The sequence below is a fragment of the Sceloporus occidentalis genome, unplaced genomic scaffold (assembly GCF_023333645.1).
Source record: "Sceloporus occidentalis isolate IW3139 unplaced genomic scaffold, rSceOcc1.0.p SCAF_3, whole genome shotgun sequence".
Lineage (NCBI taxonomy): Eukaryota > Metazoa > Chordata > Lepidosauria > Squamata > Phrynosomatidae > Sceloporus > Sceloporus occidentalis.
This window is the reverse complement of record NW_028316983.1, coordinates 103149199-103177079: the sequence shown is the minus strand read 5'-3', so window position 1 is coordinate 103177079 and position 27881 is coordinate 103149199. Positions and strand designations below refer to the sequence as shown.

The window sequence follows — 27881 nt, the reverse complement described above, 5'->3', positions numbered from 1 at the left end:
GACATACATATCAATTGATGCTTCTTAGCCAGGCTCGAGATTGAGGACAGCTTGACACTCCCTTCTGGATGGTAGGCTAGAATGGAGGACGCGTCCGGGAAAAGGAGGACGCCCGGGGGGGAGTTCACCCTACGTTTTGCTGCGCCCCTTAAACACCATTCATTAATAGGTGGCATCCTTCAATTGCAGGGGTTCCACCAAAGCTGTGCGCCTTTAAGAGATTTTGGACTTCATCTCCCAGAAGGCTCGGCCATGTTGGCCAATAGCGTGGGATCCTGGGAGATGGAGTCCAAATGGACCAAATGGGTCTTAAAGGACGTTGCAGACGAGCGCCCTCGCGTGGCCAAGTGCTCCCTCTGCATGGTCGTCGTCCATGATGTCTGAGCTGGCTCTGGAAGAGCTCTCTGCCCTGAGCGCCATTTATTGCAGCGGAAGGGAAGAGTGTGAAGTCCTGGCAGTCTCAGGTGATGATGAAGCCCCCCTTTGGAGCCAGAGAAAGGCTGGTTTATTGTTTAACTCTCTTTCTGGTTCAAGGCTATGGAATTCTGGGAGTTGGAGTTTGTTGTGGGGCACGGATATATCATATATAAATACATATAAATACATGTTATAATAATTTCTTTCATTTTTATGCCGCCTTTCTCCCCAAAACGGGACCCAAGGCGGCTCACAAGACCTTATTAAAGATTACAATTTATGCTTTCTGTTTTGCTGTCAGAATAAATGAAATGAAATTAAAAACAATTTTAAAAAAATATTAAAAACAGCACAGTTAGAACAGTATAAAATTAAGATTGAAAACATACAGGAGTTCAAATGCATAATCTAATAAATAATAATAATAATAATAATAATACATTTTATTTATATAATAATAATAATAATAAAATCTTTATTTCTATCCCGCTTTTCCTGGAAGACCAAAGCGGTTTACAAGTTCCAGTACAGATGTACCATACATCATAATACAATATACAATGCAAACAGGAGAAAAGAACATTACTTTAAAACATCCTATAAAAACATTTTAAAATCACACAATCAGAAATTAACATCTTAAATACACTTTGCATTGGAGGATCAAGGGATAGGAGGGTAATTTTTCTTTCTTTCTATGAAGGATCAGGAGGGTATGCCAAGCGGAACAAATGAGTTTTCAACGCTTTCTTAAAGACATCTAGGGAAGGACTGAGACGGATCTCTTCAAGGAGTTTATTCCAATATGCTGGAGCTATAGCTGTAAATGCTTGTTGGTGAGTTACAGACAATCTCACCCTAGGATGTTCCAGTAAATATTTGCCTGTTGTTCTGAGTGTGCGGCCCAAGCCCTATAGGGCTTTATAGGTAGCAAGCAACACTTTGTATTGAGCCCGGAAGCTAATGGGCAGCCAGTGAAGAGCTTTTAATACTGGGGTTATGTGGTCCGCTCTTAGGATCCCAGTGACTAATCTGGCTGCAGCATTTTGAACTAATTGAAGCTTCCGAACCTGGTACAAAGGTAGCCCCATGTAGAGCGCATTACAGAAATCCAAGCAAGAGGTTACCAGTGCATGTACTACTGTTTCAAGGTCCTTTCGGTCCAGACAGGGACGCAGTTGGCGTATCAGCCAAAGCTGGTACCAAGCACTCCTGGCCATCGCATCCACTTGGGATGATAAGTGTAGGGATGAATCCAGGAGTACTCCCAAGCTGCAAACTTTGTCCTTTAGGGGAAGTGTGACCCCATCCAGGACCGGATGACAAATTCCTCTGTCTGGATTTGGGGTACCTATCACGAGTACCTCTGTTTTCTCTGGATTCAACTTGAGTTTGTTTTCCCTCATCCAGCCCATTACTGACTCCAGGCAGGAGTCTAGAGGGGAGGTGCCATCTTTAGTCACTGTATCAGTCGGAGACATGGAGAGATAGAGCTGGGTGTCATCAGCATACTGATAGCACCGTGCTCCATGTCTTCGGGTGATCTCTCCCAGCGGCTTCATGTAAATATTAAACAGCACGGGGGACAGGATGGTGCCCTGAGGGACACCAGATGTTAGCTCTCTTTTGCGAGAGCAACAGTCCCCCAGCCTCACCATCTGGAACCTTCCCAAGAGGTAGGACTGGAGCCACTGGAGCACAGTGCCCCTGATACCTAGCTCTCTCAGGCGTTCCAGAAGGATACCATGGTCGAGGGTATCGAAGGCCACTGAGATGTATGTCCAAGAGCACCAACAGGGTCACACTTCCCCTGTCGATACTCAGACAGAGATCATCGACTAAGGCAACCGTGGCAGTCTCAACCCCGAACCCCGCTCTAAAGCCAGTTTGAAATGGGTCCAGATAATCAGTTTCATCCAAGACAGCTTGGAGTTGGAAGGCGACTGCCCTCTCAATCACCTTGACCAAAAAAGGTAATAAAGAGACCGGTCTGTAGTTGCTCATTTGTAGGGGGTCAAGAGAGGGTTTCTTCAAAATAGGCTTCACTATGGCCTGTTTTAAGGCTGATGGAAATGAACCCTCACGAAAGGTTGTTATTACATCTCCTCCCTGAACAGTCAGCCAAGATGGGCAAGGGTCAAGAGGGCAGGTTGTCCTTCTTACACAGCCAAGGAGCTTGTCCACGTCCTCTCCCATAGGATCAAGGCGGCTTACAACATCAGGTAAAAAACACATATAAAATGCAACATACAATTAAAATACATCCCATTAACTCCCTCCTTCCCCCAACCATACTGTAATAAAATATCAATTAAACAATCTAGAATTAAAAGAATTAAAAATTAAATTAAGATTAGAATTAAATAACCAAATAACACTGCTACTCCATATAAAAGCCACCCTGCCATGGTTTTTAAAAACCCCGCTTTTAATTTTGATTTAAATTAAATTTCAAAATTTTTCTTAAAACAATTTTAAAAAAGAACCTGGGTCAAAGGTAATATCATGGATATTAACTGTACAGCATTATCCCTGCAGTGTAGATGCACCCTGCATGTGTTTTTGATTGTTAAACTGTTTAATTGTTATATGTTTTTATATTTTATTGACGAGATTTGTAATTGTATATTTATACTAGGTTGTAATCCCGCCTCAATCCACCTGGCAGGAAAATATAAATAAATTTATTATTATTATAATAATATTATTCTATGAAAATCCTAACCGCAGTCTGCAGAGTTGGGGATAACCTGATCAGTGATATGCTGTTGGGATGTACATGAAATGCAGCCCTCTCTCTTCCTTTCTCTTTCCCTCCCATTTCTAGATCTTGTGCAAAGAGAATTTGAGAAGATGGGGTAGATCTGAACAAGGGAGAGGACAAGTTTGGATATCTCCCCCCCCCCCCCCTTTTGTTGATGAAAGTTAATCTGAAAACTAATCAGAATAATTGGTTAATGTGTTTTTGTTGCTGTTAGCTGCCTTCAAGTTGACTGTGATTCATGGTGACCCTATGAATGAGACATCTCCAAGTCACTCTATGCTTAGCAGTTCTGCTCAGGTGCTGCGGACATGTGGCCTTCTTGATTGAATCTATCCACCTGGAATATAGTCTTCCTCTTTTCCTACTCGCCCTCTATTTTACCAAGCATTATTATCTTTTCCAGTGAGCCATGCCTCATCATGATGTAGCCAAAGTATGCTAGCACAGCTTAATCATATTAACTTCTAGGGATAGCTCAGGCCTGTTGCGTTCTTGGATCCGTTTATTTGTCTTTTTAGCCATCCATGGTATTCACAGAACTCTTTTCCAGCACCACATCTCAAATGAATTCAATTTCTTTCTATCCACTTTCTTCACTTTTCAGCTCTCATACCCATACATAGTAATGGGAAATATAATGGTATGGACAATCCTGACATTAGTATTCAGTGATATATCTTTGCAATTCAGGATTTCCCCCCTCAGTTCTTCCAGGTCTGAGTTTTCATCTGATTTCTTGACTGCAGTCTCCATTCCGATCGGTGATTAATTCAAGGTATGGGAAGTCTTTTAACTAGTTCAATTTCCTCATAATTTAAATTGAATTTATATAAATCCTCCATGGTCATTATTTTTTTGTTAATGTTCAACTAAACCTGCCTTAGCACTTTCTTCTTTGATTTTCTTCCAACTCTTTGTTATTTTTTGCTAGCATGGTGTTAGCTGCCTTTCTTAGATTGTTGATATTCCTTCTTCCAATCTTCATGCCTCCTTCCTCTGAGTCTAAACCTGCTCTGAGTATGATATTTAAGGTATACAAGTTGAGCAAATAGGTGATAAAATGCAGCCTTGCCTGAACCCCTTTTCCAGTTGGTAACCACTCTGTCTCTTCATATTCTGATCTGATGGTAGCCTCTTGTCCTGAGTGCAGGTTATGTATCAGGACAGTCAAATGTTGCAGCACATCCATTTCTTTAAGAGCAATCAGTGTACCTACCTTCAAATGAAACCCACACCTCTTAATATGAATTAAGGTTGTATTAAACAATCATGTATGTCTACTAAATATAATAAAAGTGCTAAAATAATACTTTAAAATCCTCTTTCTCACTGGTGAATTAAACTGTGACTTAAATTGTTATATGCAAGTCCTTGAGTGAAGTGATGTAAACCATGTTTTAAATCAGTTTGATTTAAACCAACCTTGAGCAGAATTGTGCAGATTTTTGTATTGATATATACTATCTTGTTGGGACGGAAGGCTATGCAAAAATGGTTGCATGGTGATATATTTTGGCCTTCATAGAGAAGGCCCCTGGTGTTACCAATCAAAAGACATTGAGCTGCTATTTCATCTTTCCCTCCTTAATGGATTTTCAGTGGAAAAAAGAAGGAAAGACGTGGTGAGAAAAAGAACAGAAGAGTTAGAAATTGGGGATGACAGAGTATGGATCCTCCCCTCCCTTTTTTAATTCTGTAGGCAAGACAGGGCAGTTCAACAATGAAAGTCTTGCCTGCAGTGAGACATTAGCTATTGCTTATGTTAAAAGAAAAATATATTTGGCTGGTCTCACATTCCTTTATGGAAATGTTCATGTTGTTGCTGTGTGCTTTCAAGTTGTTTCCAGCTTATGGCAACCCTATCATGGGGTTTTCTTGGCCTGATTTGTTCCGAGCAGGTTTGCCATTGCCTTCCTCTGAGGCTGAGAGAGTGTGACTTGCCCAAGGTCCCCCAGTGGCTTTCATGACCAGGCAGGAAATCGAACCATGGTCTCCAGAGTTGCAGTCTCAAACCACTATATCATATACACAAGCGTAATGTTTGTTCAGGACCCACTAGCTTGTTTCAATGTATTCATTTAGGAGCAAACACTTTAAACTGGTCCAAACTAGCAAAAAGGGCTCTGCCATTAGGATTTGAGGTGGGGAGAGCAGTATTTCTTGGAGCTTGCTCCGTGCCCATAAGCTAGCCTTCTCCCTTCAGGTGTGGTAGAAGATATGCTTTCCTTTCCACACTTGGTGAAAGTCATATTGGCTTTTGTAGGTGGAAAGAGATGCAGCAGCATCTTATTTGCTGAATCTCCAGAGTACTTCTGCTTAAAAAAATAATAAAAATATATAAATAAAAAATGTAGCTAGTCCTTTTATAATGTTTTGAAAATGCATCCTTTTCTCCCCTCCTGACAGTGGAGCACACTGCCTCGGAGAATGGTGGAGTCTCCTTTTTCGGAGGTTTTTAAACAGAGGCTGAATGGCCATCTGTTGGGAATGCTTTGATGGTGTCTTCCTGCATGGCAGGGGGTTGGATTGGATGACCCTGGGGTCTGTCTCTTTTCTCCTCCTGCTTGTTTTAGCTTGTTTCTTTTATGTCAAGTATATTGGTTTTCTATTAGATGTGTTTTCTCAGATGGTTTTTAATGTCTCTTTAGCCTGGGGATGAATTAAACAGTGTTCAAATTTACTTATTTGTTTTTCCTCCTCTCCGCTCAGATGCATGTAAACATGCAAAACAGTCCCACTTAGGTCTCTCTGCTCTTGTCGGTGGTGCCCTTGTACCCTGCTTCTCTGTCAACATCTGCTGGCAAGTGTTCTTTGCTGCCAGCAGCCTCTGAACACCTTGGCAAGAGTTTATGGCTGGACTGCTAAACATCACTAGTGCACATTAATGTATGTACCTGGGTATGTTACAGAACCCAGTGTTTTGCATCTGCAGATGGCAATGTTTTATAAGCATGCTTCTCTGTCAATACATGGCTTATGTGTAGCACTGTTGTTTTCCAGGAAACCACACCAGCATTTTCTTATTCAGAAGGTCAATAATGGCCAACAAACTTCTCTGGAAAACAGTTGGCTTGTCACTGTGATCTTTGTTTCTGCTGGAAGAGAATTTGGGGCATCCTTTCTTTCTGCTGAGCTCTTAAGAACCACTGGTTGGAGCCTAGTGCAAGAGAAGTAGCCTTAACTCTCTCTCAGCCTTAGAGGAACGCAATGCCAAGCCCCCTTTGAACAAATCTTGCCAAGAAAGACTCATGATAGGGTCGCCTTAGGGTCGGAAGTGACTTGGAGGCACACAACAAAGGAATCCTCTGGTTCTTCCGATGTTGTTAGACTGCAACTTCTAACAGCTCTAGCCAGTGTAGCCAATGGTGAAAGATGCTGAGAATCAGCTCCAGAGCATGTTTTACATCCTGAAAGTGCCTAGAAAAATTTTGACAGGAGGCCTCCAAAGTTTTAAACCCCTCCTAGGTTTTAGCTGTATTAAACCTTTTACCTCCTGGGGGGAAAAACCCAAAACTTCTCCTGAATAGCTACTTGAGGATATAACCAGGGTGACCAGACATGCTTCTTTTCTAGGACATGCTCTCCATTTCAGCCTTCTATCCAAGAGGAATTTGAGAATGTCCTCCATTTTGAGCAGCATTAAGATGCATTTATATAAGTGTTTTCAGCTTTTATTTGGTAGTGTCCTGCACTTTTCTTGCATATGTTACATTTTGCAGTGCCTTGTCCTCCTTTGTCGTTAGGACATCTGCTCACCCTGGATGTAACTGTGTTGGAAGAGTATGGGGTTGCCAGAGTGAAAACTGGAGACAACTCCTTTACCCTTAATGGTTGTTATCTGGTTGCTTGAAAAGCAACACCTGCTGAAATCCCCTCTTCTCCATGGGTTTTATAGATACAGAAATCCTCTAGAGAAGTAACATGAAGTATTTGCCCAGGGGAAAAGTCAATGTGGTGTGCGTGTGTGTGTGTATGTATGTATGTGTGAACTTCCCTGAAGGCAGCCAACTTGAAAGGCATTGGTTGGGAACATATTGTGACAATTTATCTAGCTCTGCATCTGCATTATGCACATATGCACAACAGTTACCCAAAGAAACTAATTTCATTCTCTTTGCATTTATATCGGCAGTGGCAGATTCAGTTGGGTTCCTTTCCCCTGTCATTTTTCAAGTCCAACATCTTTACTCTTGGCAGCTTTTGACATGGAGCAGATTCTAATGGGTGTCACTTTCCTGTCACCGTTCCCTCCCCTTTTCCCTTTTTACCTTCTCTGATGGTAGACAGCAAATTGTGATGGCTGGATGAATGACATTAGTCAGAATTTGCTTGACATGTTAAAAGGTATCTCTGGAAATCTGAGATGTGCCTTCTGTTTTTCAAGGAGACGTTCTTGAGGTTCAAAGGAAGAAAGAATAGCCTTGCTCTTTGGTCTCTTTCTGCATGCTTCTTATGTTCATATAATTCTTAACTTTCCTCATGTTGTGTTTGGCTGTGTTCACGCAAACATATTCATTGGCTGCAATCCCAGACATAATCACTTGAGAGTATGGGTGCATCTACACTGTAGAAATAATGCAGTTTGACACCACTTTAACTGCCATGACTCCATACTACAGAATCCTGGGATTTGTAGTTTAGTGAAGCACCAGCACTCTTTGGCAGAGACGGCTTGTAAAAGGTATAAATCCCAGGATTCCATAGGATGGAACTTAAGTCCCATTGAACTCAGAACGGGTTGCCTCTGAGTAGGCAAGTACTGCCTAACTACTCATTGCATTGGGTGTATATGTGGGATGGCATTGGAGAGAAATAATGACCAGCACCAAAATACATGGGAAGGAGAGGTTTAAGGCTTCCTTTCTCAGCCACTTTCTAAGTAAAAATTGCACTAGAGAAAAATAAATTAAGTTATCATCAGTAATCATTTCTCCTCTCAATTTGCAGTTACTGTATGGGGGAATTTTATTTATTGGTATGGTGGCTGAGGAGTAATTTATTGGGATAGTGGCTTCCCCTTCGACTTCTTTGAATGCTGTTGTGCCTGTGGCCAAGCCTCCCGGTATTTAATTTTTAGAAAAATCAATATTGGGATTGCTAATTATGTGTCATATTTGCAGTGGAATAAAAAGCAAAAAGGCACAACAGCATTAAACTATTGTTGTGTGCCTTCATGTCGTTTCTGATTTATGGCAACCCTAAGATGAACCTATAATGGGATTTTCTGGGGCTGAGAGTGTATAATAATAATAATAATAATAATAATAATAATAATAATAATAATAATTTATTTATAGCCCGCCCAATCACAAGGAATCCAGGCGGGTTACAACAGTAAAAATAAAGATAATAAAATAAAATACAATAAATAAATAAAATACAATAAAATTAAAGAGAGTGAAGTGAGTACATTCACAGTTAGGCCTGATGGAAGTTGGGCCTCTCTTTTTCACTCCCTCCCAGGTCTGATGGTGATGTCATGGAGGGAGGGCTCTTCTTCTTGAGGCAAGGATTTTATTTTAATTAATTTTAATTTAATTCTTCTCATTAAATTTAAGAGAAGAATTGGTGGACAGAGTGACATAAGTCACAGTAAATGGGGAGTAGAACTAGGTAGGGAAGGCTTGCTGGAAGAGATCCGTTTTAAGAGCCTTCTTAAAGGCTGTAAGAGTAGAAATGTCACGGATCTCCTTCGGCAGGTCATTCCATAGCTTCGGAGCTGCTATGGAAAAGGCCCTCTGGGTGACTGAAGTTAGCCTAGATTTTATTGGCTGAAGTAGATTCTTCCCCGAGGACCTTAGAGTGCGGGACGGACAGTATGGAAGGAGGCGATCTCTTAAGTATTCTGGACCCAAGCCATGTAGGGCTTTGAAGGTAATCACCAACACCTTGTACCTTGCCCGGAAACTAATTGGCAGCCAGTGAAGGGATTTCAAAACCGGTGTTATGTGATCGGTACGACGAGTACCTGTAATTAACCTGGCTGCCATATTTTGTACAAGTTGAAGTTTCTGAACTTGGCACAAGGGTAGCCCCATATACAGCGCATTACAGAAGTCCAATCGAGAGGTGACCAGCGCATGTACAACTGTTTCAAGGTCTCCCTGCTCCAGGAAGGGGCGCAGCTGGCGTATCAGCCGAAGCTGATAACAAGTGCTCCTGACTGTCGCATCTACCTGAGCTGTCAGGTGAAGCGACGAGTCAAGGAGCACCCCTAAGCTGCGGACAGAGTCTTTCAGGGGAAGTGTGACCCTATCCAGAACTGGCTGACATAATTCCATACCTGGGCTTGGGTTTCCTATAACAAGTACCTCCGTCTTACCTGGATTCAGCTTGAGTCGGTTTTCCCTCATCCAGTCCATTACCGCCCCAAGACAGGCATTCAGAGGAGAGATGCCATCCATAGACACTGCATCAGTTTGAGACATAGAGAAATATATTTGGGTGTCATCAGCGTACTGATAACATCCTGCCCCATGTCTCCGGATGATTTTTCCCAGCGGCTTCATGTAAATGTTAAACAGCATAGGAGACAATATTGCGCCCTGGGGTACACCAAATTTTATCTCTCTTTTAGAAGAGCAACTGTCTCCTAGCGCCACCATCTGGAATCTGCCTGAGAGGTAGGACCGGAACCACTGTAGAACAGTGCCTCCGATACCTAACTCTCTCAGGCGTTCTAGAAGGATACCATGGTCGATGGTATCGAAGGCCGCTGAGAGGTCTAAGAGCACCAGCAGGGTCACACTTCCCCTGTCGATGCCTAGATGGAGATCATCAACTAAGGCGACCAAGGCCGTCTCAACTCCGTATCCTGCCCTGAATCTGGTTTGAAATGGGTCCAGATAATCAGCTTCATCCAAGACTGCCTGTAGTTGATTGGCGACCGCCCTCTCGATCACCTTGCTCAAGAATGGCAACAACGAGACTGGCCTATAGTTATTTCTATCCAGAGGGTCCAGGGAGGGCTTTTTTAAGAGTGGTCTGACCACTGCCTCCTTAAGACAAGAAGGCAGGGTACCCTCCCTGAAGGATGCATTGATTATATTTTTCAGCATCAGCTTGACTATATCACCCCCCTGGACAGCCAGCCAGGATGGGCAAGGGTCAAGAGGGCAAGTCGTTTTTTTCAGACTACTAAGGAGCTTGTGTATGACTTGCCCAAGGTTGCCCAGTAGGTTTCCATGGCTGAGCGAGGAATCACACCCCAATTTCCTGAGTCAAAGTCCTATGCTCAAACCACTACATCATGCTGGTTCTCTCTTTAAAATATTATGGTTATGTATTTTGGGGTCAAGAGAGCAGAATCCATCAGAGGGGCAGTTTTATTTTTCCCCCTGTAATGTCTGTTCCCTTACATAATCTGCACCAGTGGTTTGGAGGAATGCTTTGGAGAAGGTTTTGGCAGGGAAGAGCAAAGGAAAAATGAATACTCTTGTGAAAAAACAGTTTATTTGACACAGTGTTCACACATGCTTAGTACTGGAAAAATCACAGATTCTGATCAACCAGGCAGTTAAAATATATTCCTTGGATTTGTCTGCCGTGGCCCATATTCAAGGTGAGAGATGTTTTCTTGTGTTCATTTCCTGGAACAGATGATTAAATACCTGAGAACACATACTTCTTCACTGTTATTACTCAGCAAAGTTTGTTTGACCTCTGATGCTGATATATTTAGACACCAAATTAGTTTTGTTTGGCTGCATTAAAGATTTCTAGATTTTAATCCTGATCAACAGAGTACAAACAAAGTAGCTCAGACTTTTTGTTTTGTTTTGTTTTGTTTTAAACCAAACTCAAATAGAACAGATTTGGACACAGGTTGAGGTTCCCTTATCCGGAATGCCAAAATCCAAAATACTAAAAAATCTGAAATTGTCCACATGGGTGGCTGAGAGAGTGACACCTTTTAAAATATTGTATATAAAATTACCTTCAGGCTATGTGTATAAGATGCATACAAAACATAAATAAATTTCATGTTTAGACTTGGGTCTCATTTCCAAGATGTCTCATTGTGTATATGCAAATATGAGATCCAGCAGTTTGAGTACTGGACTACAACTCTGAAGACTAGGGTTTGATTCCTTGCTTAGCTATGAAAACTCACTGGGTGATCTTGGGCGAGTGACACTCTCTTCTCAGCCCTAGAAAACCTCATGATAGTTTTGCCTTAGGGTTGCCATAACTCAGAAACAACCTGAAAGCACACAACAACCAATATGCAACTGTTCCAAAATCTGAAAAACTCGGAAATCCAAAACACTTCTGGTCCCAAGCATTTTGGATAAGGGAGACTCAACCAGTACTGTATGCGGATATATGGATGCAGAAGATGAGTCTTAAGAAGGGTTACTATGCCCAGGTGGTCCCTTGGATGATGGAAGCAAAATTTCTTTGCAGCTAGTATAGGGATTTGCAGTTTAAGAAGAGGCAATTAGTATACTCAGCCAGAAATCTCTAGTGTTACAGACCAAGCTACAAGCCCCAGGATAACACAGAATGTTGCCATGGGAGTTAATGTGGAACCACAGTACTATAATTATGTTGCTTCAGAGGCCAGCTGGTGGGTAGTGCCCTTTTGTCAGCCCAGAGAGTGTGTTCCAGGGTGATCAGATGTCCTCTTTTTCCAGGACATGTCTTACCTACATTTCAGCCTTCTGAGCAGGAGGAATTCCAAAACGTCCTCCGCTTTGAGCATGACTAAGGAGCATGGATTTATATTTATATGAGTATTTTTAGATTTTATTTTGCCATGTTTTACATTTTCCTTGAATGTCCTACATTTTGTGATGCCTTGTCCTCCTTTGTGTTATGACTTTTGGTCACCCTGACATGATCAGAAATTGTCATGAGAAATACAAGATGAGAAAAATTAATTGCTTTTCAGAGGAGAGGGGCCTCTTCCTCTGTAGTGAAGAAAAGGAACAGTGCATAGTCGGCCCACCATGTTTGCGGCTTTGACTTTTGTGGCTTTGATTATTCACGGTTTTGATTAATTTGTTCTCTCTAGGAATCTCTAGGTCCTCCAGCGTGACTCTATGGTCACTGTCATACTGGAGAACCTAGAGATTCCTAGAGAGAACACTTCTCTAGGCATTTGTAGGTCCTCCAGCGCAATTCTGGCAGATGCTGACTACGGAATTGTGCTGAAGGATCTAGAGATTCCTAGAGAGAGAGCACTTTTCTAGGCATTTGTAGGTCCTCCAGTATAATTCATAGCTCAGCTTCTGGCAGATGGTCACCATGGACTTGCTCTGTAGGGATTGCTGGAGAGGTGTTCTCGCAAGTATTTTTTTTTTTTTAATTGTAGTTTTTCCACTTTCACTGGGATCCTTTACCTTTAACCCCAGTGAATGTGGAGGGCTCACTGTACTTGGGATAAATAGAGTAACTCTAATCAGGAAATAAGGAACAAGGTATGCAGGAGAAAGTGCTAGGCAGTATGTATGTGTGTCTTCAAGTCATAGTTGCTGCATTGCCTGGCACTGACTAACCTATTTCAGAGACCCAGCTGAGAATGCATACTACAGATGGCTACACATGGCTCTTCTATATCTAGAATGCTACAAGACACAGTGTCAGCACACTTTTTACTCCTTGCCATTTTTCTGGGACCAGTCCCTATAAAAGCAGCCATCATAACCCTGGATGTACTCATGTATGCACCTTGAGGGTGAGAAAGCTCCTCCACTTCTCAGCTGTCAAGAGACCTTTGTGCTAGCCTCTTTAATTTAATTTTACTTATCAGCAACCTGACAGGAAATGATTTCTCTTCCCAACAATCGTTAGTTAAAGAAAAAGCTATATACTTAGGAAATACATTTCTGTGTAATGGCTGGTTAAATGCCACAGGGTCAGAGTAGGTGTTTCTTGAGGATTGATGAGTTTTGGAGAAGAAAGGAGATCTCTCCCTGCACTCATGATATATAAAAATATGAGTTTTCCAAAGCTCAGCAGTGACATACTCAAAATTCAAAAGTTGCTTTATTCAAAATGATGTGTTTATGAATTTAAATAAGCTAATTAACACACACCCTATTTTATTTTACTTGTTCTGGCTCCAGAGATTAGTGTTGCAGATTGAATGACATAATTTACTTGTTAATCCACTTTTTTCCTCATCTCTAGTTTGCTCAGCTATCTTGTCATAAAATATATATTTGTTCATCAAAACTTAGATTCCAGGAAGTAACTCTTAGAAATGCAAAATGAGTGTGTGACAATGACAGCTTGCAGAAGGGGGAAGACGAACCCCTTCTAGCTGATACTAAACATAGGAAACAGTTTGAAGTGTGCTGACACTAAATTTACTGACGATAATAAGCAGGGAGTGGTGGGGAGAAATGAGTTAGAATGTGCTGGGTTATTAGCACAATAAATGCCAACAGAATGGTAATTTACTGCTCTCTGTTTCAGATAGCAGCTCATATGATGGAACTGGGCAAATATAAGGTGCTATTGTTGGTAGTCAAGTGAGGAAGAGTTGTTGTAATCCTCCAGCTTTACTTTTACCAGCAGTGCTACTCCACTCCTGTCAGGCTGTTAATCATGTTCAGCCTGAAATGTAAATATAACTTTGACATGTACATGGAAAAAAGATAAGAGACACAATGGTGGGGTACTATATTACATTTGCACTGTGGGTTAAAAAGCTCAAAGAACTGTTAAGCATAGGGTTGAGTCCAATTTTATACAGGCTTACAAGGAATCACAGCTCACTTAGTTCAGTTGATTTCCATGGATCTACCCTGGGTTGCCAAGATCCAATAGCATACAGTGGGCCCTTGGTATCCGCTGGGATTTGGTTCCAGGATCCCCTGTGGATACCAAAATCCGTGGATGCTCAAGTCCCATTAAATACAATGGCACAGTAAAATTATGTCCCTTATATAAAATGCCAAAGTCAAGGTTTGCTTATTGGAATTTATATTTTTTTAAAATATTTTCAAGCTGTGGATGGTTGAATCCATGCATAAAAAATCTGTGGCTAAGGAGGGCTGACCATACCTCAGTATCCAGTGTAGCAGTTTTGGGACTTCTGGTACATTCCTCCAACTGCTGAAGGCTTCTGTGGGGTCACAAAATGTGCTCCTGAGAGTCCCCAGCCTTTCAGAATAGGTTTATAGAGTATACATGGAAAGAAAGAAGTAGAGATCACTATTTCTGGGGGAAGGAACCAGTGGATCTTGTTTGTTATGGAAGATGGCTGTGGCAACCTCCCCACCCTCCAGCTGAGTATTATAGGACTTAAAGGTGATTGAAAGTTTATGCCATATATTTATTTAAATTAGAGTCTTACAAAATACATGTACAATACAGTATCAGTGTACTGTTTTGGCCTGTATCTAATTGCTAGTACAAACTAGAATAGACCACCGAATTTATGAAAAGCCCATTGACTAAATGAGTCTATCCTTATGGTAACTAGCAACTGGATTTTGACCCTTGTTTTTGTAATTATAGAACTATCCAAGTCCAATTATATTGAAAGGATTGGAGATGAGGATGGGATTCAAATTAAGTATCTTAAAGTATTTCACAATGGGCCCGTTCAGACTGACCTTTTTGCACTGGAAGGAACTGGGAAGATTCGGTTTCCCACTTCCCAAATCCCTCCGGAAGCAAGTGCTGACTACCAATCAGGGTATTTTAACCCTGAATGCCCTCTCAGAGAAATTGGGTCAAAAGTGAAGGTGCCTTGCTGTTAATCAAATTTGTTCCGCGCTCGTCATAGGTGATGTTTTCTGCACTCATTGGGCAATCGGAAGTGTACTTCCCCCTTCTTTTTAAAAAAAAAACCAGGCGCCAGCATGCACATATTTTGTCAAATTTAAAAACCTCCTGTGTGTGTGTGTGTGTGTGTGTGTGTGTGTGTGTGTGTGTGTTGTGGGTATTTGGATCAGTGCAGGTTATGATCGTCCCTTGGCCCCATTTTCAACCCCAAAATGCAAGCTAATGCCATCTCTGCATCCTGTATCTTCCCTCCTTGTCACCCCAGAATGCCTCATACACATGTAATAATAATAATAATAATAATAATAATAATAATAATAATAATAAAAAATTCCTCATCTTGGGATGCCAGAAAAGGAAGCCATGCATTCTTTGCTTTCTAGGCTACCCCTGAATTCCTTAGAGACAGTAGCAAACACATTCTGTATCAATTTGCCAAATTGGAAAGAGAAACGTAACATTTGCATTGTAGCATTTGCAAAGGAAAAAAGCCTCTTGCAAAGTGCTATTTGCAGCATTTCCTTAGTGCAAAAAACATGTGCATAGTTTGTCAAAAATAATTAAAAAAAATAAAAAAGAGAGAAAGCTGCCTGGTGTGAGAGGCAGGCTTACTCAGTCCTGTGCCCTCCCTCTGACCTGCCCTGAATTGACCCTTCGTCCTGCTCCTTCCTTCTCCTCCTCCTGCTCCTACAGATTGCCCTCCATGGTCCCCTTCTTCCCCCTGGCTGTCACCCCATTTCCCTTTTTTGCATCCTTCCTTTGCTCCTTTCTCCTCCTCCTTCCAATGCTGCCCTCCATGGCCCCCTTCTCTCCCCCAGCTCCTGCCTATCCTCCTCCTCCCCCCCCCGATGCTGCCCTTCATGGCCCCCTTCTCTCTCCCAGCTCCTGCCTCCTCTTGCTCCTCCTCCTCCTTCTCCGATGAAGGGGAGCGAATGCTCTGACCACTGCCCTCCCTCTGACCTAAATCTCTCCCCTGAACTTGCCCCAATCATGATCGGGGGGCAAGTTCATATTTGCCGAACCCAGGCTTTTTCAAAAGAGACAGCTTTTACCCCAATTCTAAATGACCCGTGCCAAGGGGCATTTGCCACGAAATGAGCATGAAAGCCTCTGAATTACTAGTGAAAGTTTCGGGGCGAATATGAACTTCACGTGGATAATTTGGGTCCTGATCCGGGGTAAAATGTAGTCTGAATGGCCCCAATATTTAATTGGTTAACCAAATCCTTTATGACTGATCAGATTTTAGACTCCTCAGGCAACAATGCTTCATAGCATCATAGAATCATAGTGTTGGAAGAGACCGCAAGGACCATCCAGTCCAACCCCCTGCCATGCAGGAAATCTAAAAGCATCCCTGACAGATGGCATCCAGGCTCTGTTTAAAGACCTCTAAGGAAGGAGACTTTTAGAGGCCCCGTGGGCTATTTCTTCCATTATATATGTGTAAACCTGTGTGATCGAAAGGATGACATGTGAGAGTGGGATTCAAATAAAATACCTTAAACTATTTCATTATATTTAGTTGGTCAACCAAATCTTTTATGACTGATTGAATTTTAGACTTATCAGACAACAATGCTTAGAGGCCCTCTTCAGTTATATATTTGCAAACCCATGTGTCTTGTAAAAGCATTGTTGCTGGAGGGTTCTTCGTGGAGAACAAAACCTTGCCTTTCCACTTGATAATAGTACCCAGTCCCTGAACCATTTCGTCTTGCCCCACTCATTGAAGAGATTTTGTCTTTTGTTTTGCAGAGGGCACAGAAGGTTGCAAAGCCAGATCAATCGGGCGGGGAGAGGAAGGGAAATCAAACATCATTCCATTGCCGTATTATGGAAGGGAGGGGCAAACTTAGGAGGTAAGGAAGAGACAAGCCACTTCAAAAGGATTCATCTGAAACTTAGGACTGCTCCACTGCGCCTTTCAGATCTGTCTCTTCCTACCTTGTAGAATGAATCAAGTTGACATTTTAGCAACTTTTTTTGAAGAATTGGGGTGAAGTGGTTGGAACACATCAAAGAGAAGAGGCAGGGAAGATCAGAAAAAGAGCACCTTTTATCTTACACCCTATCCCTCCCCCATTTTAGTAGAAGCAGATGAGATCCTTGTCCTCTTTTAATACAGTGAAAGGACTATTATTATTGTTTTACCTCAGCCATATCATTGCTTTCTGAAACCAGTCTGCTACGGATGGTGTACCAAGAGACTCTTTCTCTCATTGCGTTTGATTATATGATAAACCTGATGGCACTAGGGAAAGTAAAGCATTTATATGGCACATTCCAAATGTTCAAAGCATTTCATGTACATTTTTACAGCATTTTCTCCCCAATGAACCTGTAAAATAGGACCAATATGTTTATATTCCAGATGGAGTTGCCAATCTAGTGAATTTATGGCTCTGCTAAGATCTCTGGCTTACAGTTTCAGTTGTTCAGTATCATACACATATGACCAACTTTATTCATGATGACAAGAACGGTGCTGGTAAACAAACAAACAAACAAATAAACAAATCATAGTAGAAATAAAATTATAATCCTGTGTGTAAATCACCTTTGTTATAATGCTTGATAATGTGTGGTTCTGTCTGGAGAAAATCTGTTCAAGCAACTTACACAAATAACTAATGATGAAGGGCTGTTCAGTTTCAGTGAAATAGTCTTCGAGCTGGGATTTCTGTCTCATCTTTCTTAGGCTTCTGCCACATTGCAGAACAAATGCAGTTTGACACTATTTTAACTGTCATGGCTCCATCCTGGTATGTATAGTTTGTTGTGGCACCAGAGCGCTCTAACATAGAAGGTTAAATATCTCACAAAACCACCAACTCCAGAATTCCATAGTATTGAGCCATGGCAGTTAAAGTGGTGTCAAACTACATTAATTCTGCAGTGTAGATGCAGCCTTATTCTACACTTCTTTTAGATTGGTCACTGTGTACCCTAAGAAGATAAGAAGAACCCTGGTAGATCCAACCATGTGTCCAACTAGTTCAGTTTTCTGTTTCCTAAAGATAGTGAGAAAGATTAGGAAAATCTACAGGCAGGAAAGCATGAGGGCAGCAGCCTCCTCCAGTAGTGTTTTTGTCCCTTGCAAACTGGTATTCACGTTTCCTCCCCTGAACATGAAATTTTCATTTCTCTGACATGGCTCTAACCATAGATAGACCCCATGAATTTGTCTAATTGAGTGTTCAAGCCATCTAAAACCAGGAGTTGTTATCGGTGTAAAAGTCATAAAAGCATGAAAGACAGAATATGGAAATCTTAGTTGGGTTACAGACTGCCCATTTGGGGCGGGCTGTACCCGCCCCTTTCCCCGGAGTATCGGGGCCTCAGTGGCTAGAACGGCAGCCGCTGAGGCCCTGATCTGCCGCTTTCCAGGCCCCAAGGACACCCCGCGGCGGCGGTTAGGAGGAGAAAGGGGCTGCTTGGCCCCTTTCTCCTTTGGTCCGCTGAGCGCAGCCGTCTGAAGGCTGCGCCCAGCGGACCAAACCAGGAAGGAGCTCCAAAACGGAGCTCCTTCCTGCTCTGCAGAAAGGGCACATTATGCGCCCTGGCGCAGAGCGAGAACGTCACGTCCACGCTGCCCCGTATAGAGGCGGCGCGGTCATGACATCCTCATGGCGGCGGCCATGTGGAACGGCCGCCGCCGTTTTGTGCGTGCGGAGCGCGCACTAGGGTTAGGGGGGTGCGGAAGCACCGCCCCTTTCTAACCCTAGTGCGCGCTCCGCACGCACAAAATGGCCCGTTTGTAACGGGCCTTAGTAAGCTTCACATTCCCCACCTCCTCCTCCTCCTCCTCTGTTGTTGCTTTTAGCTAGAGCTAGACAAGGAGGTTTTGTGTTGGATATTGTTTGCCTGCCATACAATGCATAGTCTGGGTCTTATTCCTGATTTTATTTACTTGAAGAATTTCTTGCCCAGCTCAAAATCCTTTTTAAAAATTTTCAGCTGTGAAGAGTACTTATTTTTTTAAAAAATAAAAATGCAAGGAAGTTTCGATCCATCTAGGTAGGGACAGGATCGTCATCTTAGCCACTACAGTGTCTTTTGCACCCGATGCCTGCATTATATACTGTATGCAGATATCATTTCTAAGTGCAAAAATAATTCCACATCACCAGCCCTTAGTCATATGAAACATTGATACCATTCAGGATTTAGTTTAGAGCAGACAAAACTTACCTGAGTTGTTGTGAATATTTCAGTGGATGTTCAGTTAATTTTATTTCTTTTGGATGTTTTTCAGAGACAGAGGGAATCTCATTTCGGATTCAGACCAGTGTGAAAGGACCTTTGGGCACAGATGTATTGCTAAAGCTGCTGTTTCATTTACCAATCAGTTACCCGTCAAGTTTGCCGAATATCTCTGTTACCTCTGATCAGCTTACAAGGACACAGTGTATGGTTGTGAGGGAGAGATTACTTGAAGAAGCAAAGAGACATTTTTCACAACCCATGGTACATGAGCTGATTCTCTGGATACAGCAGAATCTTAAGCATGTTGTTGAGCAAGCTGAAACTTCAGTCTGCTGCCAGAAGAGTACTCTATCAACATGCACCACCGAGGATGATGGTGTCTGGACCATCCTTCTGCATTTAGATCATATGAGAGCTAAGCGAAAATATGTCAAGACAGTGGAAAAATGGTGCACAGATCTAAATCTGAGGGGAAGACTGATGTTCATGGGAAAGATGATCCTGATTCTTCTTCAGGGAGACAGAAGAAATATTAAGGTGAAAACTTTGTTGTCACTTTTTTTTACCAGTTTTGTTAATACAGGGAACTGACTCTAAATATGTTCTCTATGGGTTGGGTGAGTGGATTGGTAATTGGAGAACCATATTGGAAACTGGCCATCATTAAAATTTTATTTTTTTGTACAGTGGGCCCTTAGTATCTGCTGGAGTTTGGTTCCAGCACCCCCATGGATACCAAAATCAGTGCATACTCAAGTCCACAGATTTTTTATTACCAGATTCAAACATCCACAGTTTGAAAATAATTTAAAATATATACATTCCAAAAGGCAAGTCTTGATTATGCCACTTTATACAAGGGATACCATCCATTGTATTTAATGGGACTTGAGTATCCATGGATTTTGGCATCCACAGGGGTGCTGGAACCAAACTCCAGCAGATACTGAGGGTTCACTGTACAAAAAATTCATCTTAGAATCTTTGATGTGTGGGGATAACTGCTTTTCAGATTGGAGGTTCATGGTAGATCAGTGCTTCAGCTATCTGTACCAATTATGGGGATAGAGGGAAAGGTTATCTTAAGAACTGTGCGGTGTAACAAGATGTGTATTTCGATGAGAACCATGGAAGCAGCAGAAAGCTGAGATACTAGTGTATTGGTTGGTGACTAGTGGCCCATTCTATATAGGCCACCGTATCCTTTATAGGCAGTGGTTGGGAATGTGTCATCTTCCAGATGTTGAACTGCAGTTACCATCATCCCTAGCCAGTAAAGTTAGTGAAAGAGGGCTGATGACATTTCAGTCCAACAACATCTGATGGGCTGCATAGCATTATGGGTGAATTTGTGTTGAATTTGGTATTTTGTCCTCCTGCAACAGATTTCTCCACAGTCAGTACAAGAGGTCGGCAATAGGAACCTGTTCTCTCACACAAATTATATTGTTTATATTGGGATGAAGAAACTGCAATTTTGCATGTAATTAGGAATTTTGTAAGGAGAAATACAATCGAACCTGTGAGATAAAAAGCCTGAACAAAACTCTGTAAACTAAATTATTTGAACCTAGTTTTCTCTGGCCCAGCTCCAGGGATGGTCAATATGTGGCTCCTCCCCAATCTTTGCTACTGCCATCTCTGAATCCCTGCTTCCACTAATGCCATATTTGCTACTATGTTGTTGGAAAAAAATAGGTCTTTTAAAACATGGGACATTTCCTTGGGCAAACCAAACCAAACTAAAAGGCTAAAAAAGCAAATGATTGCAAAAGCATAAATCAGTATAATTACAAAAACATAATTATAGAAAGATAATGGTGAACCAAATACCAAGGCCACAAAACATATAAATAAATACAAATCATGGATAAATACAATATCAAGTTACATACAAACGTTGCAGGGACTAATCAATATGTTACAAAAGCACGATGTGAAATGATGAACCAATTAAACCAAATGTAAGACTTCTCATTTATATCCTGTTTTGATAGATCCTTCTCAGCAAACGTCCTGCTACACTCCTGATTGTAAGGAGAATTTGTCAGCTATCTTAAAATGTTAAATGCCATGAGGTAAAGGGTCAGGAATTAATTGTCCTAATGATCTTCAAAAAGGTGAATCTGCTGAAATGCTTCATGAGTTACAAAGTGGCTTGCCACTCTCTTCCTTGTGCACTTTGTTTACAAGTAGAATGACAATTTCACTTGTAGACAAAGCATAGAGGAAACACATGCCTTGTTTTTTAAAAAAATGTTTTCTTACCCCTGCTGCCATCACAACAGGAAATGTGTGTGGGGGGTGTATCCTCATGGGCTCAGGGGACACCAGTGCAGCCTGATAATGTTTGCACACTATGGGTTAGGCCAGTGCACTACAATATTTCACAGACTATTCCTAATGTAATTACTTGGGATAAACTCCAGTGGGGCCTGCACCTGAGTAGACCTGCATAACATTGTGCCATTAATGTGTTAAAACTGAAAAATTTTCTTGGGTTTTTTTTCAAAAAAGGATGTTTTTTTAATAATGAAATAAAGGCAAAGAATGTGGGATATTTTGAGACCTTTTAAATTTTAATTTCACTTTTTCCTAAGCCTTGGAGATGTATAGCTAATTGTCAAACTGTTTTTGCAGCCATCACCTTGGTACTTCTGTTTCCTACTCAGAGCAATAATCGGTGGCAGCTATTGTTCCTGAACCATTGCATAGGTTTATTTTATTTTAGGGGCTCTGAACTTCTTAGGCCCTTCATATGACCCTGGGTGCCTCTTGGAGGAATCCTGGGCCTTTCACCATTAAAGTATCTAATCTGTGGGGACTAAGGTTGAGTTAGATGTGTGTTACATTGTGGTTGTTATTTTGGTTTTAAAAAGACCAAATCTTATAGCTAAAACAAGGATATCATTAGGGATGCAGGGAATATGGACCCACACTAGGTGAAATCCCAAATGGGGGATGAATACCAGGTGACATGGTTGCTCATCTTCCATCTCAACCTTTCTCACCGTCCCTGCCAGGTGCCTGTGCAAAAAGGAGGAGGATGCCCACACTGCAAAGAGTTATCTCAACCCAGAAGGGAGGCCCTGGGTGTCTGGCTAGTCTGCCTGCCCACCCTGCCACTGGGTTTTTCCAGGGCTGACCTACTTGCCTAGCCAGCTAACCATGTCTTTATGGGTCAGGCTGGGTGGGCAGACGGGGCAGGCGGAAGGAGAGATGGGCAGGGCGGTTGGCTGCTGCCACCGCCGTGCTTCACTGCTTGACACTAACATGAGTCATGCCACTGAACAAACCATGCAATAAATAATGTTAGGAATAAGCTTTGCACACTGTGCTAGAGATAACGAACTGGGATTGTGGTATGGAGTGTGTGAGGGGCTTTCAAGTAATCGAAGTAGCCAGACCCATACCTTTGTAGATCATACCTTAATAGAAAAAAGAAAAGGGACACATATTTCAGAAGCAAAAAGAGAGACTGTTGAAAAATCCCACATGGTATGCTATGTGTAACATGGTCCAGAAACTGGATGTGCAAATCTGTTTGTAGCTACTCTTATTTAACACTGTGGAAATTGTGTCAACTGGAATGGAATTATTAACACTGAGTTCAACCCTTCATTTTTAAAGTGGTTTATAGGTTAGGTCATTAATATATGGGTTGTTTTGATAGACAGCATATAGAATGCTAGATGTAGCTCCACATTTTATTTCACAAACACAGCTAAAGAAACACACCACTGTTTCCCTCACAAACATGCAAAGAATTCATGGACACATATACCTGAGTGTTCCTCTCACATATAGGCAATATCTGAAGGTCCAGAGGCCATTTTACTCTCCCTCTCTGGACCTTTGCAAGCCCATCTGGATGCCCCCTTTCCCATATTTAGTCTCCCAAATGGCAAATTGTTTCTGTAGAAGCTGTGTGTGTGTGTAAACTGACTTCTCAATATTGTCTATCTGTCTTTTTAAAAAAAGACTCAAGAAGTGTCCAGCTAACCAAAGATTTTTCCCTAAGAAGGTTGTGAGGTGAAAGATTATATTTAGAAACTTCTGGGCATTCAGTTTGCCAGTTGAAGGATTCAATGGGAAGTGAGAAAAAGGGTCCAGAGAGCCCTGGTGGGGCCATAGTATGCCCAGCCACCCTGATTTACCTGGAAAGACAAGTACAATACTGGTATACACAAAAGTGTAGTATTTCCTAAATAAATGTCAACTCCCTTTGATATCCAAAAGGCTAAGGGGGAGTGGTGGGTTCCCACCAACTGTCAGCACCTCCTTAAATGTTGGGGGAATTGCTTAGTTCAAGGAGGCTTGCCACAGGCTGGGTGACCTGAGGATCATTTTCACGTGTTTATAGCAGTACTAACTGTGAAAGGACTCCAGGTTTGATGAATAAAATAAGTGGTTTTTTTTAATTTTGGGAAATAAGCAACAGTGCAGCCAAACACACAATAGTGATTCAAACAGACATACCATTCTAAGCTAGCCACAACAAGTATGGAAATTGGACAGTGGAGATTTAGGATTGTAGAGGAGGGAATGCTTACTTGTCCTGAAAAGGAGATAACAGAAAATGGGGTGTGCTCAGGCAGCATCTGAGGGCAACACAGTGAATGAAAGAGGCTCTCTGTGCACACTGTGTGTGAGCAGGCTAGGTCTGGGATTGATATTTATATCTGATTTGTAGCCTTGAGGGGTATTTGGTGATATTTTGCAGTGTAACAAAGACCTGATGGGATTCTTAGGGGAATCAACAATGGGATTCCAGAATAACTGATAGCTTTACTTTGGTTTAACAAAAATATTGACCAGATTTAGGACAAAACAGATATATAGAGATGTTGACTGTGAACATGGCAGGGGGTAGGTAAGAAGTGTTGGCTTACTCTCCTTTGCCTTTAATGTGAGAGAATATGAGGAAAGCCTGGGGGAGTATGGAGTGATCAGCACACCCATGTAACCTTTCTTTATGTGCTACCTAGGTTCTCCACATGCCCTCTGGTAAATGTTCGTTTCCCATGAGATATTTCCTAGTGTTCCAAAGGTTATAGCGACCTCCTAAACCATGCCTGACTCTAGATATTAAAACATGAAGCCCCCATATCAAACATTGGCGGTATTGGTGTGCTAATACCGTTAACGTAATTGCTGAGCCTTGACCTACTGTTTGTAACAAAGGCATAAATGTTTAGGATGAATTTCTACTCCTTTATTTATCATCGTCCAGGGATATTTTAATGAACAGGTTATTAGAGATGATATATTTTATATATATTTATATTTATAATATATTTATGATGTATATATTATGATGTTATGTTTGCTTTATGATTTAGGAATATCTCATCCTTCAGAAAACTAGCAAGGTGGACATGGATTCAAGTGGAAAGAAGTGTAAAGAGAAAATGATTAGTGTGCTCTCTGAAACAAAAGCACAGAAAGAACACAGGAGGTATAATTTAGTACTGTTTCAGCTTCTTTGAATTGATAATTACATTCTGCAATGCAACAGGCGCAGCATATTCATGAAGTCTCTCTTGTATAACATAGGTTTCAAGAATTTGAAGTCAAAGAGTATTCAACTCTGGATGAGCTACAAAATGAATTCAAGGTTGCAGGACTTGGAGAACTGTTCAGTGAGTTTGTGCTGGCTCGGTTAAAGTGAATTTTGAAGCAAACGCATCTGGCTGTGACTAAAACTGTCATTGAATGGATCCAGTGGATGCTGAAAGAAGATAAAATGAAGGCTTTCGTAGAGAACAGCTCTCAAAGCTTTTCTCTATTGCAAAATGTCAGGAGGAAGAAAAGTCTCTTTTGCCAGGAACAAAAGGCTGTTCTCACACTCAGAACAGATAATGCTTGTGACTGTCTCCTCTGACAACTTTTTTAGGGAATTATTACGGTTTTTCAGCAGTTGATATTTAAAAGCTATAGGCAAGCTGTGAAAGATGGTGGAGGGATCCATTTTCCTGGGATTTGGATGGAAGGATTACAGTGATTTTTCAGTCTCCTGCAATTAACAGTTATTTTAAAGAAATTTGTTTCAGATAGTTTTCACTCTGATTCTACTACAATCATTTTTTCCTTCCTTTCACTTACATTTACAAATTGTAATACTAAAAACAAGTTATACATGTTTCACTTTGGGTTTATTTATTACCTTATCTTTTGGCTCAAAGAACTAATTTAGTTTAATTTGTAAACTTCCTTTCCAGGTATTGGGGAAAAAAATCAGAATTCAAAATGACCTTAATGATGGGAAAACTGGGCCAAATCTAACAAGATGGATTTCAAGAGAGAGAAATGTAGGGTACTACACTTGAATAGTAAAAATGAAATGCTCACACACAGGATGGGTGATTTGTGGCCTGATGACAGTACATGTAAAAGAGATTTAGGAATCTTAGTGGACTGCAGGATGAACATGTGTCAGCAATATGATGCAGCAGCTAAGGTAGTTCAGTTCTAGGTGGCATCAATAGACGTATAGTGTCTAGATGGAGGGAAGTAATAGTACCACTCTGTTCTGCTTTGGTCAGACCTTACCTGGAATATTGTGTTCAGTTCTGGGCAGCACAGTTCAAGAAGGATGGTAACAAGGTGCAGCATGTCCAGAAGAGGGTGTCCTGAATGGTGAAAGGTCTGGAAACCATGCCCTTCAAGGAGAGGTTTAGGGAGTTGGATATGTTTATTCGGGAAGAGAAGATTAAGAAGTGAAGTGATAGCCATGTCTAAATATTTGAAGGGATGGAGCAAGCTTGTTTTCTGTTGCTCCAGAGAGACTAGGAGATAAAGCAATGATTGAGATTACAGAAAAAGAGATTCCGCCTAAATATTAAGAAGAACTCCCTGATGCTGAGAGCTGTTTGACATTCTGTCTCAGTGTGGTGGAGTCTCCTTTGGAGGTACCTGAAACAGAGTCTGGATGACCATCTGTTGGGAGTACTTTGTGTATTCCTGCATGGCAAGAGATTGGACTGGATGGCCCTTGTGATCTCTTCCAACTCTACGTTTATGTGATTAGACAATTCAGTGATTCTACTCCTGCAGGGGTCGGGGCCTCCTGAGATGGTGGAAATGCCTCCATATCTTGTAGAAACTGTTGGAGCATTTTAGAGCAAAAAAAGTTTTTTTCAAAATACAATTTTTAATCCCTGGGGTACCCAGGGGACCCCAAAATGGTTCTGGGGGACACATTTTGCTCACAGGCTACACTTTACCCACATCTGCCTTAAAGGTTTTATTCAAAAATTATTTTGGTATACTTTGAAATTCCTTACAACATGAAGCAGCTTCTGTTGGAGCAGATCATTGATCCATCTAACCTAATGCTAAGTTGAACTCCAAGATCTCAGGTGAAGTCATTCCCATGCCTTCCATCTGAAACTTCTAACTGACAGTACTGAGGTTGCATGCACCTTGGACCTTTTCCCATGGGAAGTGTGCTTTTCTACTGTGCTGTTGCCCCTTGCATTTGATAAAAGTCAGCTGAACTGAATTAGCTGGCAAGATGCCTCAGCTGTGCCAGCAAGAGAACCCTGCAAATTAATTGTAATTATTCAGAAATTATCATTTTTTACCAATATTAATGAGTATGTGAAGTCTTATAGTCTCCCTTTTCAGAAGAGGCTGTTCTCACCATTTTTCAGTATAGAGAAAGAATATTGCAATCTCTATGGACTGGAAATTTAAAAGCTGAAATTCCATCTGATTGGATGGGAAAGCTCTAGCAATAAAAACCTGTTGGTGAAACAAAACTAAATAGGTGTTTAATGCTGGATAACAGAGCTGAGAAAGGTTACTTTTTAGCTACCTCTCCAAGGAACCTGCTAGCTAGCATCACATCCTGTGCTAGAACTGTAGGAAGCAAGGTACATTACATGCCTGGTTCCAATACTAGAAACCACTGTCCTGATCCAGAGCTGTTTGCTGTTCCCTTGGTGTCCAATGTAGCCACTTCTGACACTATAGACGTTATGCAGGAGTGATAGCATGACAAGAATAAATTCTGCCAAAACTGATAAGAGTGCACCACTTGCACCAAAGTTCAACATGGTAGATGTAGGGTTATATCCCCTGTGTAGTTATATCCTGTGCATCTTCTGTTTTGTATTTCCTTGTGATTAGTCCAGGCTGCTGTTGGTTATGTCTGGTTTTCTACTTCTCTCTGTGGGTTGCCCTTAAACAAATCAGGGGTCATTTCCCCCACCTTCTTTGTGATGCTGAGAAATACTCAGCTGCATACAATATGGCTGAACCTTTTTGGAGGTTTAAGCTCATGAAGCTTCAATGAGCTTCATAATTTTTTTCCTGCAGTGTTCTTCAAACCATATGGTAGATGTCATTTTAATCCACACTTCTTTATTTAATGAGACAAAGTAAAAAAATAGGTCACTTTATAAGTTTGTATGGTAGACATTTTAACATTTTGTCTAGAGATCTATATAATTTTGAAACAGATTTTCCACGTCACATTTATATCATATGCATTTCAGATGTCAATGTGTGTTTTTCTTCACACCACCAATAAAACACAAATGCAGAACATTCAAAGAGGAAGAGGGCATGTATTCAAACAATTGTTGGGATGTGGCACACTGTACTGGGTTCAGGCTATAGATGTAAAGAATGCTTGTATATTTTCTTATTCTTAACAAGAATACATCAATACCTCTCAGTCTGTTATCAAAAATCGTATTTGCAAATTTTAGTGGTTTTTTTTTTTTTTTTTTTTTGCATTGGAGAC

At 41.4% G+C, this 27881-nt stretch overlaps 1 protein-coding gene across 2 annotated transcripts; it reads left to right on the top strand.

Annotated features, from left to right (window-relative positions):
- The first annotated feature begins 376 nt into the window (after positions 1 to 376).
- RWDD3 (RWD domain containing 3) lies at positions 377 to 27856 on the top strand. 2 transcript variants are annotated; one of them, XM_089518717.1, is made up of 4 exons: positions 377 to 464; positions 19179 to 19666; positions 24472 to 24587; positions 24686 to 27856. In XM_089518717.1, the coding sequence occupies exons 1-4, from the start codon at positions 377 to 379 to the stop codon at positions 24798 to 24800; spliced, it is 807 nt and encodes a 268-aa protein (XP_089374843.1). In that variant the 3' UTR covers positions 24801 to 27856. The 2 variants fall into 2 exon arrangements, with proteins under 2 accessions (XP_089374843.1, XP_089374844.1); XM_089518718.1 differs by lacking the exon at positions 377 to 464 and adding an exon at positions 17375 to 17411.
- The last annotated feature ends 25 nt before the right edge of the window (positions 27857 to 27881 follow it).

Bases quoted from the DNA above. Each gene is read 5' to 3' on its own strand.
- RWDD3 (XM_089518717.1), top strand. From the start codon at position 377: ATGTCTGAGCTGGCTCTGGAAGAGCTCTCTGCCCTGAGCGCCATTTAT. The intron at 19,667-24,471 runs GTGAAAACTTTG...TTTATGATTTAG, and splicing joins GAGACAGAAGAAATATTAAG to GAATATCTCATCCTTCAGAA. The intron at 24,588-24,685 runs GTATAATTTAGT...TGTATAACATAG, and splicing joins GCACAGAAAGAACACAGGAG to GTTTCAAGAATTTGAAGTCA.